General features: G+C 32.9%; 3 protein-coding genes across 3 annotated transcripts; all 3 read right to left on the bottom strand.

The window, feature by feature from the left end:
• Positions 1-168: 168 nt before the first annotated feature.
• Positions 169-4,788, bottom strand: LOC25489040 (EH domain-containing protein 1). Its single transcript, XM_013604442.3, has 10 exons — positions 4,522-4,788; positions 4,291-4,404; positions 3,995-4,097; positions 3,666-3,715; positions 2,604-2,732; positions 2,079-2,330; positions 1,883-1,962; positions 1,368-1,488; positions 616-759; positions 169-532 (listed from the first exon to the last, which is right to left on the bottom strand). The coding sequence occupies exons 1-10, from the start codon at positions 4,660-4,662 to the stop codon at positions 353-355; spliced, it is 1,314 nt and encodes a 437-aa protein (XP_013459896.1). The 5' UTR covers positions 4,663-4,788; the 3' UTR covers positions 169-352.
• A 4,331-nt stretch (positions 4,789-9,119) lies between these two features.
• Positions 9,120-10,044, bottom strand: LOC25489039 (putative bark agglutinin LECRPA3). The gene has a single exon (XM_013604441.3). It carries the CDS (start codon positions 10,024-10,026, stop codon positions 9,247-9,249), a length of 780 nt encoding a protein of 259 aa, XP_013459895.3. The 5' UTR covers positions 10,027-10,044; the 3' UTR covers positions 9,120-9,246.
• Positions 10,045-12,820: 2,776 nt separating this feature from the next.
• Positions 12,821-13,872, bottom strand: LOC25489038 (putative bark agglutinin LECRPA3). Its single transcript, XM_013604440.3, has one exon. It carries the CDS (start codon positions 13,837-13,839, stop codon positions 13,054-13,056), a length of 786 nt encoding a protein of 261 aa, XP_013459894.1. The 5' UTR covers positions 13,840-13,872; the 3' UTR covers positions 12,821-13,053.
• Positions 13,873-14,769: the final 897 nt, after the last annotated feature.

The raw sequence follows: 14,769 nt of genomic DNA, 5'->3' as shown, positions 1-14,769 counted from the left end.
TAGAGAAGTATGAGCTTAGTAAGTTCAACTTAGATATTAGTTGTAGAGACATTTGATATGTTAAGATGCAGGTTTGAATCCGCAATTTCCCACTTTTTAATATTTTACATGTGAGTTTCGCCATTAAGCTCTTTCGAAAATGAAAATTATATAGAGAAATATGGGTAATTTGTAAATATAAAGGTTTTTTTGGTTACCATTGAATGAGTTGTCTGTTGAAAAAGTACATTATTGTGCCTGCATGCATAGTTTTGCAAAATATGCACCACATGATACATGATACAAGAGATTAGAATGTCTTTAAAATGGATCCGGATCCATACTTTTGTACTAGTCCTTTGATCTTGCAAACTTATGAATTTCTAAAAGTCTTTAAGAGATTAGGTATGTCATGAGCAAGCATGTCATCCACATCTTGTATCATTTTCGGTTTCAATTTCTCAAACTTGTCGATGTTATAAACACTCAACACCTCTTTGAAATGATCAACATTTGGAAAGTCTCCGGCAGGGAGATGGAACTCCCTTTGTACCTGTTACACGTGTTTCAATTTTCATTCTTTATCAATATCATAACAATACGTGAGAAATTAGAGAGTTGTTGATGAATTTATACCTTTGCAAATTCCACCTCCAGGTTATCAATGAGTTTTTGTTGAGCTTTAGCTTTCCCTATCACGATAGGCATTTCCTTTTTCAGATGACTGATAATATATGCATGTATTTTGGCAGCTCGAGCTCGTTTTACAAATTCATTGATCTACATGTACAAGTGTTATCTTAATTACAAAGAAATGTAACTTCAGTAGATAAAATAAAAATATCAAATGTTAGCATAGTGGTAACTGCTTAGCATGTAATCTAAAGAGGCAGAGTTCAGTTCAAACTTTGATGGATGCTAGCACATTGGTTGTCTACCCCTTCACAGTGAATAAAATATCATTCCCCCTCCCATATTAATTTCTTAAGAAAACAGATAGATAAAACAAAACATAATTAGTTTTTTTTACATAACAAAACATGAGTAGTTACTTAACTTTAAGCTGAAATTCTAGAGATTGGATACACAACAGCTATGAAATCAATAACACTACGAAAATTTGCATAACATGGTACTAAATGCGGTAAGGACATCTATCCTTTTATCAATGTTTTCCCACCACATAAACTAAAAAAGTATTCTGAAATCATTATTATTTCATCCACATGCCAATTATCTTTCAATCTTCTGTGGTTCATTCTCAACTTTAAAACTGATTCCACAAATGATCTCTTAAGAAAATTTAGCTAAAAAAAATGCACATGTATGTAGTATTTACGTTGAGCAAATTATTATGATTAAAAATTTTAATCAAATGAAAAACTTACTTTACGATCACAAGCCTTCTTTGGTATATCTTTTAGATCTGTAAGAAGGTCTTCCTGTTCTCTTTCAAAGAGTTCATTTCCGAGTACACCAATGTTGTTTACAGGCTGGTCATTGAAGGATCTGCCAATATAAGTCAATGTCACAAGATTTGGATCACATATAAATTTATATGAATGTGCACAAAGTAGCTGAGAAAAGTCAATAATAATTAAGAAAATCTTGGGCCTGTTCGGATTGATTTATATGCGCATAAATAGTGGCATAAGCACTTATGAGACTGTTTGCGTATGACCTGTCCATAAATTGCTACCATCTTATTTCCAAAAGCTCTAAAAGATAGTTTACGAAAACAACTTAAGCTTATACGAAAATAGTGACTTTATTTTATATTTAATTATAGAAATATCTTATACATAGACACTTATATGATTAGCAGCTATGCCATTGGTCAAAGATAACATTTCAAGATTTATGGTAGAGAATGTGTGCACATGACATATATGAAGTGACATACCCTATATACACCCGCATGATTTCTGGAATATTGAACACTTTCCCAAGTGACCACATTAAAGCACCATAAATTCTCATTAACTGCAACATTAGGGCACATAATTTTATATAAATTAGATTCATCCTAATTCCTAACTATGTTTCAAAAATATTGCTAGGCCAACAAATAGAAGATTAATTGCTTAATGTTATCTTACTTGTTGAGTATCAACTTGGTCTGCCTTGTTCAAAACCACTCTAATTTTATCATCATGCCCCTTTAGGGATGTTATCACACGTTTGAACTCGTCGCTGATATCAAGCTTGTGAGGATCAAATAGGAGGAGTATTATATCAGACTTAGCAGCAAACCAAGATGTTACGCCGGTAAAATCATATGATCTCTCTAATCGTTGCTTTTCTCCTGATAGAACTCCAGGGCTGTCCACAAATGTAATGTGCTCTAGTAGCTTCGGACAAATGAGAAAAAAAAGTGAGTTCCAAATGCTACAAAACAAAAAGAATTAAATAACTATATACTAACACGATAAAATCATATGATCAATGTGATTGTTGCTTTTCTCCTTATAGAATTTGGAGATACTTTACAAAATAATATTATGACACGACACTGGTGAAATATGATTGAACAAACGTGTAAAACTTCTTTATTGCCTTGTTATTAAACTCAACAACAAAAATCAATTGATATCTTTTTTCCAATTTTTTCTAGAGAAACTTACAGGATGAGGCATTGTAGAACACTCGAATTTGGACAAAAAAGCAGTGCCAAAAGATGTTAGACCACCGAATGGCATATCTGCCTGTACAGCAACGGTATTGCCAGGAATAGTTCTCTCATCAGGTCCAGACTGCATAGATAATAATCACTGCAACATATCAAACTTTGCACTCAAGTTACTGTGACCATAAAACCACATATCACAAAATGCCTACAACAATCTTATAAGCTGACATGAAATTTCATTTTCTTAAATGATTACAATTTCTTAAACTATAAGAGATTTCCAAATGAATGATGTAAATGAATATCACAACCAACATCTCATAAACATAACTATATTATATCCTGGATCAGAACTACATATAAGCCTGCCTACAAAGGCTGCAATGTATTTTAGTGAGCAATTCAAAAAGATATCACTACGTTTTCCTGTAGTGTTAAGCTCACACTATTTATTGCAAGTCAACAACAATGTTCTTCATTTTATCTGAACATGCGAGGTAATATGTACTGTTGTTTGCATTTTAATTTGAAAATGCTTAAGCCAAGTTTGCAATTACAGGCTTGGTGTTCAGTCATATTAGGAACTCCTACACCAAACCACGCCAAAAAGATCCAAACTGTGACAGGAAGTTTACAAACTGAACCAATTCAATTCAGTCTGAACTATCCGTCACAATTTGGTTCTTTTCGGTGCAGTTCAGTTTTTTATTCAGTTCGGTTTTTATGTTTTTTTGCAATCCTAATATCCATTAATATTAACAATTCAGTACAATTCGGTATCAGAAGTTGCAGTTTGGTCTTCTATGAAGGTAGTTTGAGTTTGGAAATACAAAACTGGTGCACCGAACCATTATAATAGTTCGGTTCAATTTTACCAAACTGTTCTAACAATTCAGTTCGATCTTCCTTTCTTAACCGAACCATGAACTCATCATGTCATGGCACAGAAGCAAATTTAATATGGATATTTAAAAGTGAGAAAACTACCGTTTTTTTACCCTATAAAAGACCATATCAGTAGTGATGGGTAATGAAGAGTAAATGCTTTGGCACATACCATGACAACAACAAACTTATCAGTTGTTGGTTCAGGTCCAATATGAGCTCCTAATGAACAAATAGTAAAAACCAAAAAATGACATCAGTAACATATATTGTTGAACATATATGATAACCACAAAAACATATACTACTCGAGCAGAAATCAAAAATAGATGTCCTGTTAGTACAACTCAGTTGATAGCCGCAAGGACAATAATATGCATGGGACAGGGTCTGAACCCTAGATTCCCCACTTCTACACACTTAAATGTGCGAATCCAACCACTAGGCTACTTGACCAAAAATTAATAATATAAATAATCGAGAATGGATCAAACCACATGCCTGGATAACTATTTTGAAGCATATGTTTAATAAAAGTTGTTTTCCCAGTTGAGTATTGACCCAAAAGCAGAACCATAGGTTTGGCATCAAAGTCACTATCTGTCTGCAAAAATCAATAGTTAATATGTTAGTTGATATTTTAAACACAGCGAAAACATGGGGTTGGATTTTGATAGCTCAACTAGTTTGAGCTAAGGGATAACGAGTTGGAGGTCTGAGTTCAAATCCAGACGAATGAGTAAATATTAGTCTAAAAACTAATTATTGAAAACGACAGAGATTAACAATGTACTCACCAATAAAGGAGAAACGAAATCGTTGAATCGATAAGTCACTTCTAATGGCATCAATTTCTGAATGTAAAGTCTCTTCAAACCATCGATAATTTCTGAATGTTGGAACTTAAAAATCTATATGAATGCATTTGACAAGCTTTGAAAAGTTAAAGAGAAAAAGAAAAAAAAAACTACAATACAAAATCACAGAAAAATTACATTTTTATTAATTCAGTTTTATAAGAAAGATACCTCATTTGGTGATTGATGAGGAAAGGAACTGAATTGATGGAAGAAAGTGGTGGAGAAGGGTTGTGGCTTCAGCAAAGAATGCGAAGAAGAGAGAAGTGTGAAGGTTCTGGAAGATCGAGAAAGTACACGGTAGATGGACATGACTGAAGATGAAATTAAGAGGAAATTGGAAGGAAAATGAAAGGGTTTATGGAAACGACGAGGAGAGAAAGTGAGGGGAAAATAAATGATGGAAAATTTGCTTGGAAAGAAAGAAAGAAAACTAGACGGGGTCGTGGGGGAATACGAGGGTTGTATACGAACGTCCTTAATTACAAGTCCTTTTTGAAAGAAAAAAAATTATCCCTTTTTATAATAATTCTTTAGTATTTTCAAGTACATTAATTATTTTTTTTACCAACATACATTTATTTATTTTGCATCTTTTTTCAATCAACAATAAATATTATGTTAAAAACATAAATTAACTCTCTCTCTTAAGGATAAAATTGTAAAAACAATAATAATTATATACAAATTTAATACTACAATCAACTTTCTTAATCTCCGTAATTTTTATAAAATACTCCTATAATTAGAGACGGAGGTAATATGATCTTATGTCATTTAATTATTGTTTTCATAATTATCACATATAGTTGGTAAGAAGGTTGTCATATAGATTGTGTTCAAACTCTATATTCACTTGTTTTTAATTTAAGAAGTGAATTTCTATCAAATAAGCTACTTAATAAAAAAAATTGATAATTTATTTTAGAGAAGATTGATAGTTGGTGTTCTGGGTTGTCGTCTCTCCCGCTCACCTTTAAGACTACCTCTAATGTTCAGGGCCGTTCCCAATAATTCAGAGATCCGGTTACAAACATGATAATTTTCATATAAAAAGAAATGAAAAAAAAATCCAACATTGTTTATAGCGATAAATAATTAAGTTGTAGTTAAATAATACATGAGCAATGGTTCAAACATGCATGACTTTTAACTTGTAGTTAAATACATGAGCAATGGTTCAAACATGTTGCACTTGCCAGAGACGGCCATGCTAATGAATAGATTACATAAGTCATTGTCATGCATAGTTTGTATATCACTAACTTGAATTTGTTTTCACATATTTGTTATTGGAGTGCAAGGTCTCAACCATTAGGCAACTCTCTTGCTTTAGGCCCGAAATTTTAATTTTTTTTAACTTGTATATATGCAGTGGCGGAGCCAAACAAAAAAGTTTGGGATGTCTGCCATCAAAATAAACTAAAATATATAAATCATATTGCATACAACACATTTAAGTTTTAATAAACCAAAAATTGATCATTCAAAATTTAAACTAATAACATATAAAATCGATCATTAAATACTTAAAGTGACACTTTACGCTTTTCGAGTGACGTGAAATCATCAATAATTGACTCGAAAGAAACACATACACTAATTTCCCTTTCAATACAAACTATCATGTTATCTGCTAGAAACTCATGTCTCATCTTATTTCTCAATTTAACAATATGTAATGAATAATAATCATTGAAATTGGCAAAGGAAGCAAAGTTAAGTGTATTAGACAAAAAAAAAATGGGTTTATTAAAGTATCATTTACAATTCTACCAAAATACCAGATTATAAAAATAAAAAAAAAAAAAATTAAGATGGGGTGGCCGTGGCTCCCTCTTACCATCCCTGGTTCCGCAACTGTATATATGTATACATAATTCAATAACCAAATAACAATATTTTCTTTTACATTTGCAGTTTCCGTTAAAGTTTAAATTTTGTGATTCAAACTCCGTAAATATGGTTAATACTAAATTAATATCTATGTGTTTGTTGGGACACATTGCAATTTTTTACTATTAGAGTTTGTTTGATGGTCAAGATACGATAGAAACAAGATAATATATGAAGTTGGATATACATAAGATATGATAGAGACATGATAAGCATTAATCATATCATGTATGTTGATGCACACATGATATCATTATAATAAATGAAAAAATACTCTCTTATAATTAAATGAGAGTATCATCCATTAGTTGGTAGAGAAAGTCAAATTACATTCTTTCTGGTGGATGAAGGCTACTAATAATTCAATTCGGCCTAATTTTCATATGTGGTGTTCGAGCCCTTTTGTTTGCGTGGGCATTGGATAACATGTTTTTATGTACTCTTTTTTTGGACTCTGTAATTGTGCACTTTTGAGGTTTCTTGAGCACACCTTGTGCTTAAGGATCCTTTTGTGTTTCTAATATATTCCATTTTTGCTTGTTTAAAAAATAAATATTGTAAAAATGGCATATGTAATTAATTATAACTAGTGAAAATAGTGGCACTCACGTATTCGTCTTTTCACTCTTTTTATTGTGCTAACATTTGAAAATTATGAATAGTGTTTTTTATAAAATTTTAATTTTGATTACAAGAAAAAATATAAATGTTTTTTGCTTTCAAATTATAACAAATCAAATTAATCATGATTATCTATTTCAATGAAACTAACAATATAACAAAAAATATAATCTAAATTCTTATTTGTTTACTGACACCAACAACAATCTTTATTATAGAAAAAGTTGTTGTTTAAGGGTATAATTGGGTTAATAAAATGTATGTATAGATACACTCATCTAGTTTGTTACACTTTTTAAATGATAAAGTAAAAAATTGGACATTTGTGTTTGTTACAATTTTGTTTTAATATTTAAATTTACTCTTATCTATTTGTTACATATGTTATTTATATTGAAAATTGAGGGCATTTTCGAAAAGAAAAGGCTAATCCAAAAGAGCTGAAGGGAGTAGTTTTCTTTATATACAATATAGATAACAAATACATGAGATTTTTTTTTTTTGACAAAAACAAATACATGAAATCATTATTTTAAAAATGACAGAATATCATGATAATAAATAAGGAATGATATGTTAATCCTACCAGAATAGTTTCCAACCCAGCCAAAAAAACATAAAGGAAAGCCAAGATATGATAGAAAAATCGTTTATTTTATCCTATCAATTTGGTGCATCAAACATGAGATTTAACAAGATATGATTAATATATCATATCATGTCTCCCTATCGTGATCATCAAACATACTCTTAGGCTTTTTCTGCGAGTTTGGAGGGGAAGGGTTTGAAATTAAAAAGGAAGGAGTAAGTGGAAAAAATAGAGGAAATTGGGAGGAGGGGTTTTTGGGGAACTTACTTTTTCTTCGGGGGGGGGGGGGATTTTTCCAATTTAATATATGTTGTTATAATATTCTTAAAATGAAAAATATATTAATCATAAGCATTAATTTATCACTTGCAAAAAATGTGAAAGATTTCTCAATTTTTTTCCTATATTTTTGTCCCCTTACAGCCCTTCCTTCCCTTCCTCTGCAAACTTCCAAACAAAGCCTTAAAGTTTATAGTTGTAATTTACACTCCTTTTTTAAGTGCACGGTCTTTCTTTTCATCACATACTCTCGGTCTCACAATTATATCTTGGCTTGACTTTATTATCCATTGAAAATTAAATATTAAATAAAATAGATTACGATATTTAAAAATGACTTTGCATTTCAAAAAGCATGAAAAATATAATTTACATAACATATTAATTTTATTAAAAAGGTTTCATTCTTAGAGGTTGCTTTAAGCCTCAATATTTGTTAATTTCGTATTTAAAAATTCAGAAACTACTACCGAAGGGATTACTGGATTGAGTCACGACCAGGTCGCTCTCTTTAAGATGTATCACGACAGTACCCAAGTTTGTGCAAGGTAGACTAACAACCGCGCCGTCTCCGGGATAAAACAGCTCAGTTCACTGTTCAATTACGTATTGCACAGTATGTAATTGTTCGAGAATATACACCTCAAAAAATCGTTCGATTAAAACCACTCTATATGGTACGTAGATCACTCAAATCGAAACCGAAAGGGACAGAAAGGAGTAGAAGAAGAAGGACTCGTCAACACAAGTCGAAGGAGGGAGAAGAGAGGAAAAGCACATGAATCATCAACTGTGAATTTCGGTGGTAAGAATGAGTGGGGCGAGATCTCCTTTTATAGGAAGAATTCGTAACAAAAAATGAGAGACTTGGATTAAGTCAGCTTAATCAAAACGCGTTTTGTTTTCTTTTGGATATACGTTAAATTAATTATTAATTTATCATTTTCAAGTGATAAAAAATATATATATTTTTGACCCGACCCAAGCCCAAGTTCGGACTGACCCGACCCGGCCCGATGGCGGCGACGTTGTCACGTGCGTAATATATTTGTTTTTCTAAGCGTTCATCCACTCGCAAAAGTGGGTACCTCTTGGAGGTCACCCCACCCTTATATAAAATAGTTGCTAGTTTGTTTGGCTCACAAATGTGAGACATTTTTAAGTCAAACACTAGTTTTTACCTTGTGTTTTTCTATCCAACTTCCACTATAATTAACTAGTGTTCCGACAATATTAGTTTAGACGGTCATGTTGGAGTGGTATATATTAGTCATTGAGAAATGGATAGAGATTCATGACTTAGTTATTTAGGTAACATTATAATTAGGTTAAGCATGGACTTTATTTATAGATAAACTGAAACATACACGTAGTTGTTCAAGTATGGTCTTTTCTTTAGCCATACTAGTTATCATCACAAATTCACAATCTAGTATGGACTTTTGTTTAGCCATACTAGTTATTATATCACAATTTCCATGCATGCATACATAACGTACATAGAAGACCAATCATGCCAAGGTAGAAGTGAAAGACCATGAATGAATGTGTTGCGTTTGGCGGCCGTTAGATGTAATTGATGCAGATAAACCAACCTTAACATTTTCTGGGAGAACAGCTTTCAAATCAACAGCATGAGCAATAGTAGAAATTGGACCATTGTTGTTAGTGGAAGCAACCATCAATTGTTTAGAGAGAGGGTCATAGATTATATTTACTTTGACTAATGACCCACTTACCTTATTCCATGTTGTTGTCCTGCGGGAAATTAAAGAGTTAACATCAATTCCAATATGTGGATACTTGGGATCATACTGATTGGCATAAGAGTCAAACTCTACACCAACAAATTGATTGAAAGCATTTTGCCCATCAACTACTCCGAGATATTTACCTCCAGAGTTGGGAGGAATGACGGTGTCATGTGATGCAAGAAAGAAGATGATTCCATCGGCTGGCATATAACCTTGATAATCCTCAACGACGAAGGAGAAGGAAGCGATGAAGCTAGCAACATGTCCGGTAGTACGATCCCAAATAGGCACCGAATTTGAATACAACACCCGTCCAGTATTAGGGTTAGTTGGGTTGGTGAGTGCCATTACCCCATTTGGTAAAATCGCGGTACTACCTTGCATGATTAAATCAGATTGACCAGAAGTGAAGTTTTGAAAGTCGAAGGAAGTTGTTTTCTGAGAGGTCACTGGTTCAGTAGTTGCCAGCATGAGAGCAACTATTATTGAAACAGAAAGAAAAGAAGATGGTAATTTTGAAGACATGATGATACTCATAATATTATGTAGTTTTGATAGTATGTGAATGAGCATGCATGTTGATGACATATATTTATACACATTATTTGCTCACTATTTCTTCCTTTTCGTTTGGAGAATATACTGAAGTAGTGGTGCAACCTAAATTATTAATTAGCAACGTCACCAGCACCAACTTAATTAGTGGTATGGCTACCCAATTGACAGAGTTTTCTTCTTCGTCATCTTACTCATGACAATCCTTTCTGGCCTTTCTTATTGAAAATGGCAATTGTAATGCCCAACTGATCAAAAGTTTCTAATATAATAATATAACATATATATGCAAATCAAGTTTCTAAATGTTGAGATACACCAAACTTACACCAAGATTGGAAGTTTCAATTGTTGTTAGTCAATTCTAATCCTATAGTAGCTTAGGGGTAGAGAAAGAGTTGGGTTAGTGGTGAAAAAAAGAACCTAATTAAGGCGCGTGAGAACATATTTTATTTTATTGAAAAAAGGAATGACATTTTTTTTTAAAGGGAACGACATGTTTTATTAAAAATCAGCTTTTAATCTTACAGGTAGAGAAAGAGTTGGGTTCGTGGTGGAAAAAGGAGTGACATGTGCAGAAAGAGTTTTCCTCCTTTTATAGTCTATGGAAGTTCAAACCAACATCCTAGATTGAAAGAAATTAGGTCACGATCCAACAGTTGGGAAACAATCTCGAGCAACGTAACATGCTCAACTATGGTGTGCGTGGAGCATTTACCCAACCATAGTTTTAAAAACCGCATCAGTGGTTGATTCGGCAAGGGTACTTGATCATTGAGTCATTGGTCGAACCACTTGATCATTGATTAAACCGCATGATAAAACTGAATTAGATCGGATAACTCAGTTAAATAGCTCAGTTTCTATTTTGAATTCATGTAGATATTAAATTGGATTGAATCGGATGACTCAATCTCTAAAATTCCTAATTTTCTAAATTATATTTTACATAGTTGATTTTGCTAAATTTTACCCTTTCTAAATTTTCTTTTTCTGAGAAATCCCTTTCTAAATTTTCATAAACGCATAAATGGCCTCTAAAAAATGACATATTACTAATATATAATATATAAGTATATAATACACTCCCCACAAAAAAGTATATGATACAATTTAATGCTAGTATGTAAGTATTTAAAGTATGTAAGTATTTTCATAAACGTATTTTCCCTTAGTTTTTTGTATCTAGGGATGGTAATTCGATTCTTCTTCGGTCTTCTAAGGTTACAGCGGACGCGACTCAACCTACATGTAGCACAAGAATGCGCAACACTCCATCTGGTGTGCATACTGATAGAGAGGGTAAGGTTTCCGATTTCGTGGATTCTGATCAGCGTGGCCTCGATACTTCAAGAATGGGAGGTAAGGTTTCATATTATTTCACCAACATTCCGAAATGTCTTCCTATTTTTCTTCTGAGACAACAGCTTGAAGTTTTTGGTATTCTGACAGACATTTTCATCGCAAGACAAAGGAACGCATGAGGACAAATATATGGTTTCGTTCGTTTCTCCAATGTTAAGAATGCAAGTAAGTTATCTCAAGCTTTAAACAATGTTTGGTTCGGTCATCTTAAGGTTTGGACTAGAGAAACACGGTACGATAGATTTGCTATTATTGATTAAAAAACATCTGGTTGTTTCTAAAGCCTGTTAAGCGTAAGGATGATGGTGTGCGAGGGAAGAAGGAGGCGGAGAGGGTCCTAGGGGAGGGAGTTAAAAGTGTGAGGAATGGTGAGGGTGTGGTCGCGACGGGAATGGGCAGACGAGGGGGAGGGAGAAAAAGGCGTGAGAATTGGGCAAGTTGAGGTGTAGGTTGGTGGTGAGGCTGGGGAAACAACCGACGGTGGGACGGCGGGGTTAACGGGGCAGGGGATTCCGAAAGAAGAAGTTATTTTTGTAAAAAAGTCAAATATTTCAATTTTCAATTCATTGATGACACATATTTTCATAAAAAAATTACCATTTAAAAGCTTTAAAGAGTGTCATGGGAGCACTCGTTAATATTTTTCATATTTTAATTCTGGGTCATGTTAACTCGTGCAGTTATGACACATGTTAAACATTAATTTCATTATATTAATGGTAAAAATTTAATAAAAATATTTAATATTAAACATTTTGAACAATAAATTAACACAATTTCCAATATATAATTTATATTAGTGGAATTCTTAACATGTGCTCTAAGGACACAAGTTAATATTTTTCTTTAATTATATTTGAGATTGGAGTGGTACGTAACTACTCCCTCTGTCTCATATTAAATGACACAGTTGACCTTGTCATACATACAAATGCACAATTTTGATCTTAAATAACTTTACTAATCTATTAGAAAAAAATTATAAAAATTTGATATTTTGAAAATATTCATCGAGACGAATCCATAGACATCACTACTAAAAAAACAAAAAATTAGTGAGGGAAAATGTAAAATCCCTCTCTAATTCTGTCACTAAATTTTGCGACCAAGGAATTTGTGAGAAATTTCATTTTTTCCGTCATTGATTTCCCTCACTAATTTTGTTTTTTCTAGTAGTGCATCTTATATATCATATTATTTATCTTTGTATATTAATAAAAAAATACGGTCAAAGTATGTTAGGTCAATAGTCCACATTTTCAAATAGGTCATCTATTTTAGGACGGAAAGGGTATTAGTTATTGAGGCATGATAGAGATTCATGACTTAGCTATTTAGGTAACATTAGTTTAAGCATGGATTTATTTATAGATAAATTGAAACATATACATGGTTCAAGTATGGTCTTTGGTTTAGCCATACCAGTTATTATCACAATCTAGTTTAGCCATACTAGTTTTTTTTTCTTTTTCTTTTCTTGAGGGAGTTTAGCCATACAAGTTACTATCACAATCTAGTATGGTCTATTGTTTAGGCATACTAGTTATTATCACAATCTAATATGGACTTTTGTTTAGCCATACTAGTTATTATATATCACAATCTCCATGCATGCATGCATACATAACGTACGTAGGAGACCAATCATGCCAAGGTTGAAGTGAAAGACCATGAATGAATCTGTTGCAATTGGCGGCCGACAGCTGTAACTGTTCCAGAAAAACCAACCCTAACGTTCGGTGGGAGAACAGCTTTCAAATCAACAACATCAGCAAGAGTAGAAATTTGACCATTGCTGTTAGTGGCAACAACACTCAATGTGTTAGAGGGAGAGTCATAGATTATACTTACTTTCACCAATGACCCACTCACCCTGTTCCATGGTGTTGTACTGGATGATATTACTGAGTTAACATCAATTCCAATATGTGCATAATTGGGATCAAACACTAACTTATTGGCATGACTATCAAACTCGACACCAACAAATTGATTGAAAGCATTTTTCCCATCAACTACTCCGAGTTTTGAACCCACAGAGTTGTGAGGAATTACGGTGTCTTGTGGTGCAAGAAAGAAGATGAGTCCATCGGCTTGTTTATAACCTTGATAATCCTCAACCGTGAAGGTAAAGGAAGTAACGAAGCTAGCGACATGTCCAGTAGTACTATCCCAAATAGTCACTGGATTTGAATACAACACCCGTCCAGTACTTTGTTTAGAAAGGTTGGTTAGGGCCATTACCCCATTTGGTAAAATCGCGGTACTACCTTGCATGATTAAATCAGATTGACCAGAAGTGAAATTTTGAAAGTCGAAGGAAGTTGTTTTCTGAGAGGTCACTAGTTCAGTAGTTGCCAGCAAGAGAGCAACTATTACTGAAACAGAAAGAAAAGAAGATGGTAATTTTGAAGACATGATGATACTCATAATAGTATGAAGTTTTGATTGTATTGATGAGTTGTGAATGAGCATGCATGTTGATGACACATATTTATACAAATGATTTGCTTACTATTTCTTCCTTTTCCTTTGGAGAATATACTGAAGTAGTGGTGCAACCTAAATTTTTAATTAGCAACGTCACCAGCACCAACTTAATTAGTGGTATTGCTGCCCAATTACCAGATTTTTCTTCTTCATCATCTTACTCATGACAATGCTTCCTGGCCTTTCTTATTGAAAATTGCAATTGTAATGCCCAACTGATCAAGTTTATTATATAATAATAATATAAAATATTCAAATCGTACATATAGCATTACCATATATATACACACACAATGAGAGATCAAACTACATTGATGTAATTTTTTTTGACAAAAATAAAATGATATTCATTTATTCAAATCAATAGAGTATATCATTTAACATCACTAAAAATTTTAAGGATGAATCTGCGAATAAACTCACAGTATTCAAGTTAATAGCATATAAGAGTATAATGCCTACAAAAATATATGATAAAATTAAAGTGACTAGAATGCTCATGCCTCCTCCAGATCTACAACGTTGACGCCCAAATCTTTGATTGAATAATCGATTTTTCAATATGAATCAAATAAACACCGCAAGAAGACGGGAAATCAAACAACGCCGCACAAGACGACAAACAACATACCACCACACTTAGAAATTTAGATCTACGTGAAAGTCACTTATTTAGATTGAAATGGAGAGAAAAAGATGAAGATTGGTGATTTCAGGTCAAAAATTGACAGAAAACTTCCTCCTCAATAAAGAATATGGAAGAGAAAACTTAGAGAGAGAAAACTAAGATCAGCTTGTTGGAGAACCTTAAACTACACTTATGTAACGTTACACCAATATTACTTACCGTTTTACTCGATACATATTTTT

Source organism: Medicago truncatula, chromosome 3 (assembly GCF_003473485.1).
Source record: "Medicago truncatula cultivar Jemalong A17 chromosome 3, MtrunA17r5.0-ANR, whole genome shotgun sequence".
Taxonomy (NCBI): Eukaryota; Viridiplantae; Streptophyta; class Magnoliopsida; order Fabales; family Fabaceae; genus Medicago; species Medicago truncatula.
This window is presented reverse-complemented; position numbering and strand designations above follow the sequence as displayed.

Bases quoted from the DNA above. Each gene is read 5' to 3' on its own strand.
- LOC25489040 (XM_013604442.3), bottom strand. From the start codon at position 4,662: ATGTCCATCTACCGTGTACTTTCTCGATCTTCCAGAACCTTCACACTT. The intron at 2,331-2,603 runs GTAAGTTTCTCT...ATTTGTCCGAAG, and splicing joins GTTCTACAATGCCTCATCCT to CTACTAGAGCACATTACATT. The intron at 760-1,367 runs GTAAGTTTTTCA...TTGTACATGTAG, and splicing joins AGAAGGCTTGTGATCGTAAA to ATCAATGAATTTGTAAAACG.
- LOC25489039 (XM_013604441.3), bottom strand. From the start codon at position 10,026: ATGAGTATCATCATGTCTTCAAAATTACCATCTTCTTTTCTTTCTGTT.
- LOC25489038 (XM_013604440.3), bottom strand. From the start codon at position 13,839: ATGAGTATCATCATGTCTTCAAAATTACCATCTTCTTTTCTTTCTGTT.